This window comes from Octopus bimaculoides, chromosome 9 (genome assembly GCF_001194135.2).
Source record: "Octopus bimaculoides isolate UCB-OBI-ISO-001 chromosome 9, ASM119413v2, whole genome shotgun sequence".
Classification (NCBI taxonomy): Eukaryota; Metazoa; Mollusca; class Cephalopoda; order Octopoda; family Octopodidae; genus Octopus; species Octopus bimaculoides.
The window spans coordinates 31,282,898-31,289,179 of NC_068989.1; the positions used below are offsets into that span (position 1 = coordinate 31,282,898).

Here is a 6,282-nt window from a genome sequence, read left to right on the forward strand (position 1 = left end):
ACACACACACACACACACACACACATCATCATCATCATCATTTAACGTCCGCCTTCCATGCTGGCATGAGTGGGATAGTTTGACAGGAGCCAGCCAGGCAGAAGTTTGCATCAGACTTCTGTGACTGTTTTGGCAGGATTTTTACAGCTGGATGCCCTTCCTAACACCAACCACTCAGCAGAACGGACTTAGTGCTTTTTATGTTGTACAAGCACAGGCAAGGTCAGCTTTTACAGTTGGATGCCCTTCCAAACACCAACCACTTTACATTGTGGACTGGATGCTTTTTAAGTAGCACCCACACTGACAGGGTCACTAAGTACCTTGCAAGACAAAAAAAAAAAAATCTTTTGAGAGGGGAGGGTGCATTAGAGGAAGTGATCTTGTGTTAGATGATGAAAGATTATAATGAGACAGAGAGACAGAAACAGGTGTCTTGCTGTAGAGGAGGTACAAAGTTACTGGCCGGAAAAAGTGAGAGAGATAGAGAGGTGTGTTGTTGCAAAGGAGATATATGATTACTCAGAGGAGATACATGGTTACCCAACCTAGGGGAAGTGTAGGAGAAGAAGAGAGAGAGTAGGAGACTGCAGGATAGTGATAGTGGTAAAGTGCCAGACATACTCACAAGGGACAGGGATTAGAATATAAATGGGATGGTTGATTAATGGAAGAGAAAGATATAGATGGTAGCAAGTGCCAGGGTATACCCTTGAGGTTCGAACATCATAATATAAGTGGCAAAAGATTGTGAAAGAAGTGTGATTAGAGAGTGCAGAGGGGGTGGAAGTGAGTGGTGAAGACCTGGGTATATATAGAGTGGTGGGGCTACCAGATAGCAATGATACAGAGAAACAGGGTCATGAGGACAGGACTGGGGAGTGAGAGGTAAGCATAATGTATGAAGGAGGAAATATGAGGAACAGAAAAGTTGTAGAGATGTAGATTGGTTTGTTGGGGTAGAGTGTTTGAAAAATTTTCTTGTTATGTGTGGGTTGGGGGCTAGTGGAGAGCAATGATACAATGTAACAGGGCCAAGAGGACAGGATTGGGGAGTGGGAAGTAAGCATAGTGCATGAAATAGACATGGGGAAGAGAAGAGATGTAGTTTTGTTTGTTGTGAGAAGTTTTCTTGTTAAGTGTGAGTGGGACATGCAGTGCTTCTAGAACTCAGTTTCACTGACGTGGGTGGGTCTTCTCAAGAACCTCTTATTGCCAGACATCTTAGTCCATTGTCATTTCCTCCATGAGGCCCAATATCCTGAGATCGGTCCTTACCATTTCATGCCATGTCTTCCTAGGTCTTCCTCTTCAATGGGTACCATCCACTTTCAGTGATTGGCACTTCTTTATGTAGCTGTCCTCATTCTTACACATCACATGTTCAAACCAAAGTAGCTTTCTCTCTTGCATGCTACATTTGGTTCCTTTTATGCTCAACTTTTTTCTTAATACATTTGCACTTTGTCGTACACGCGCACTGATGTTGCACATCCGACAAAGCATACTACCTTCATTTCTCTTCAGTCTACGCATGTCTTCTACATTCAGAGCCCATGTCTCACTATCATAGCATATAGCTGTTTGCACACAAGCATCATGCAGTCTATCTTTCACTCTGAGAGAGAGTTTTTTTATTGCCAATAGAAGTATAGCTCTCTGAACTTCCTCCACCCCATTCTTATTCTAGAAACAATACTTTCAGAGCATCCTCCGCCATTGCTAATTTGATCACCTGGATAACAGAAGCTATCTACAACCTTAAGAAAGCCTCCTGGGCGTTTGAGAGAATCTAAGTCTTGTGTGCTCTTAGTGCTTATTGTTCCTGCACATCTGCCACATACAAAGCTGACTTTGTCTGTTAATCTACCTGTGATTCCACTGCACTTCTTATGTGTCCGTAGTTTACATTGGGTACAGTGAATGGAATTTCTTCCAATTCCTTTCCTGTATTTTGAGTAGAGCCATTTACCTGATGGAAAGAGAGTTTTATCTTCTTTCTTACTGAGAACAACTTTAGTCTTTGCTAGGTTAACTTTAAAGCCTTTTGGTTCTGGGTTTTGTTTCCATCCCTAGAATTTCTTCACCAAAGATTCTGCAATAAGAGCAAGGTCATCAGCATATAGCAATTCCCACAGACACCCAGTTTTGAATTCCTCTGTTATGGCCTGGAGGACTAAGAGTGGGCTGAGAACTGAGCCCTGGTGAACCCCTACCTGAACGCTAAATTCATCACTGTATTCATGCCTGACACTCACCTTACTGACAGCATCACTGTACATGACTTGTACAGCTCTAACCAGCCACTCCTCTACTCCTAACTTCCTTAGAGACCACTATATAACAGATCGGGGAACTCAAGTTGACAAAGGCTAAGTACAATGGCTACTTTTGGCCAAGTACTTTTCCTGCAGCTGTCCCACTAGGAAGATGACATCTGTGGTACTCTTCCCAGGAACAAGACCAAACTGCATCACATCTAGTTTAATTTTATTCCTAATCAATTGAACTATAACCCTCTCAGTAACTTTCATGACTTGCTCTGTAGTTGTTTCTATCTAAGGTATCACCTTTATCCTTGTAGCAGCTAACTATAATATTACTACACTAGTCATTGGGAATGGTGCCTTCCTGAATAATGTGATTAACTATATGGGTGACTATGCTGTATCCTACACCACCAGAAATTTTAATCATCACGGCAGTGATTCCTAATGTCCCAGGGGCTTTCCCTGTCTTCATATCCTTAATAGCCTTATTTATTATGCTGCTATCAACTCTGATGACTGGTCTCTCAATTGGTTTGATATTTGTAGAATATATAATATAAATATTTCCATATTGGCTAACTCTGATGAGCATAAAGTTATATAATCGGATTGTTACCTAACACTCCATTGCATTCTTTACACAAAACTGATTGATAAGATCAGCCATGATGGATATTTAATACTATACTTTGTGGATATATATATATATAATGATAATATAAGCAATATATATATGCATATATACATACGTATATGTACATACTTACATATATACACATATACATATGCATATGTGGGCACAGGACATCACACAACGTAAACAACAAAATATACGAAATAAGAATAAAATGGAATATGAACTTTTTTTGCAAACAACGAAGGAAACAAATGGAAAACAAGACACGCAACATAAAGAACGACCCTTCATTAGTTGTCGGCTATTTTTCTAATCTGTATTTTGAACATTTCATGACAAGCTACGCCTTCAATAAAACAGTTGCTCCTGCAAAGCAAATTAAATAAAATTTGGGATTTTGCGGAGGGTCAAAATGGGTAACAAAAACAGGACAGTGAAAACAAACAGGAAGGGCTGCTAAGCCTAAACAGAGTGAGGTAGTGAAGGTGAAGAAGCAAGCTTAGATGGGAGACAGACAAGAATACGTCTGATTCGTCCAGCTGTATCAGGAGGAAAGAAAGAAACACAAGTTAGGGAAAGAAAGAAAGAAAGAAAGATGGCCGATGATCATGTGGGAGCCATGAGAGAGCAAAGGAGGAAGAGTGAGGGAGAGAGAATGACAGACAGAGAATAGCGAAGGGGAGAGAAAAATTTAGAGAAAGGATAAGAGAGAAAAAAATGAGAGGGGAGAAGGGGAGAAGGGGAGATAAAAAGAATTATAGAGAAGAAGAGAGAAAACGAAAGAGTGATAGAATAACAGAGTAATAGAAGAGAGAAAATGAAATAGAATAGAATAGAAAGTGTCACATCAGAATTATTAAGATAAAACTTACTTGGAAATGGATGCGTGGCATTCAATCATGTAATAATATAAATAATATATATATGCATATATACATACGTATATGTACATACATATATACACATATACATATGCATATGTGGGCACAGAACGTAAACAACAAAAAATATGAAAATATGGAATAGGATGGAATATGAACTTTTTTGTGAACAACAAAGGAAACAAATGGAAAACAAGACATGCAACATAAAGAACGACCCTTCATCAGTTGTTGGCTGTTTATCTAATCCATATTTTGAGCATTTCACGACAAGATGCGTCTTTGATAAAACAATTAAATGCCATGCATCCAGTTCCAAGTAAGTTATATCTTAATAATTCTGATGCGACACTTTCTATTCTATTCTATTCTAGCAGGTTATTACACAAATTAGATTCTGAGAGGTACAAGTAAAGTTGCTTTTACTTGTAAACCTCTATCCTTGTTTGAAAAGGAAATTTGAGCCTTCAAGTAGGTTGGGGCATGTTCCACAGTTTGGGTGTCAACATTTTTTAGCGATTAGTTTCGTGGTTGTTGTGTAAAGCTTCGCATTTGTTAGAAGTCTCTTTAGCAATTTGTGTTGCTTTTTGCATTTGATGAATTTATGTGCTTTCAGGATGTTGTTAATTTTTGGGTTTCTAGTTAGTAAAAAAAGATTTTGCATAGTGTTGTATGCCTCATTGTTTCTAGGGTTGTGAGTTGATATATACAGTAGTGTTTTGAGATGAGGTGTGATGTTATGTTTCGTTGTCTTTAGTGTTTTTATGTCTAATTTCTTGGCACACTTAATTCCATTGTCTATAAGTGAGGGTGAATATTGTCTTCAGTTAGTGTAGTTCTAAGGTTTTGAAGACGAAGATCCTGAGTAATTCTATCAGACACTATAGTGCAAATACTTTTTGCCAAATTAATATATATATATACATAATATATATACATAAGATAAGCATATAGGGATAAATTATCCAGGTGGGTACCACAATAGCTCTCAGGTATATTTCAGGTTCTGGCTAACCACATCAAGTAGCAATAAACATCAATGATCGCTTAGAGTGAGCAATCTATCTGGGTAAATCTAGGTTTGCTTCTCTGGATTATGTATATTTTCAGTGGTGTAAATTCCAAACAATTACAAAGTGTATAGAAATTGGTACACCTTCAAATTTTTCTTTCAGTTTAACAGTTAGTTATACAGCATTATTAATTAGTTAAACCAACTGACAAGTGTTTCTGCTGTGCAGAGTATGTGCAGTTGCACACACAACCCACCATATTCTGTTATGCACCTTCATTTGAGTCTTTCCACAAGCATGGTTGAAAGTGAAGTGAATTTATTTATTAGTGGCTACCTTATTTCATTATTCTACTATGTTTAAGATACAAAATGAAAGTGATGGGGATATGTTGAAATCTATAAAATTTATTCTGTGCCTGACATCAAGTCAGGATGAAATATACATTGAATTAAGTCAAAATATATCTGAGTATTCTAATAGGCTTTGTTTATGCATTAAAAGAGATTGAGTAAAATTAAATTAAATTTAATTACATCGATGGAATTCTGTCATATATATTTTTAAGATGTTCATAGGGAAGGTGCACTTTACTATGATTTATTAAAAAAATGTAAAAAAAAATAAGAAAGATATTTGAAGCTAGTGATAGTAACAATACTTAGCTAAAAGTTAAACTAGCTATTGTCCTACCATTTACTTCTACCATTCAGGCACCTCCCTTTGTAAAGCGAATTTTATCCTGTATCATAAACATGGTAGAATAATGAAATAAGCTAATCCCAAAGAAATAAACTCAGTTTGCTTTGAACCACACTTGCAGAAAGAACTTGAATGAAAGTGCATAGCAGAATATAGTGGGTTGCTTGCATAACTGCATATAGTCTGTGCAGCAAAAATGTGTTGGTCATTTTAACTAACTAATGCTGTATTACTAACTGTTAAATTAAAAGAAAAATTTGAAGATATACCAGTCTCCATATTCTTTGTAATTGTTTGGTATATATTTTTTCCCCTTTTCTAGTTTCAGCTTTGCTACACTTTCACAAAACCTCCTCTGATGTGTGGCATTTGGTGAATGAAGGAGTTTGATGTTGCTGCCCTCAACATTTCTTGACATGAGGTAGGTTCATCCAGAAGTCTTGGCAGGTGGTGATCCAGTTTCGTTTTGAAGATACCTACATTCATCATGTGTGTGTGTGTGTGTGTGTGTGTATCTCTAATATATAAAACAGAGATGTCTGTGTATTCGCTTTTCACGTAAAATCGACTTCACCAAATGCTTCCATACTTGTGATGCATGAATAATTTGACCTCGGATAAATGTTAGGCTCTTTATTTGATTTTTAAAATTAAAAATAAATAATATTGCTTTATATTTATGATTCACTTCTTTAAAAAGGTTCCTCAATGCCAACTTCCGGTATTGACGTAACAACGGCAAAAAGCTTCGCTTTTCAAATGAAATCGACTTCACCAAA

At 37.1% G+C, this 6,282-nt stretch overlaps 2 protein-coding genes across 3 annotated transcripts in view; one reads left to right on the plus strand and one right to left on the minus strand.

Moving 5' to 3' along the window:
- Window positions 1-6,237, plus strand: part of LOC128248714 (uncharacterized) — a 16,243-nt gene extending 10,006 nt beyond the window's left edge. The window contains exon 2 of the mRNA XM_052970557.1: window positions 5,826-6,237. Coding sequence (XP_052826517.1) covers window positions 5,826-5,893 — 68 coding nt within the window. The 3' untranslated portion in view covers window positions 5,894-6,237. The remainder of the gene's footprint in view (window positions 1-5,825) is intronic.
- LOC106881348 (uncharacterized) overlaps window positions 1-6,282 on the minus strand; it is a 51,325-nt gene that overhangs the window by 29,963 nt on the left and 15,080 nt on the right. The window lies entirely within an intron of this gene.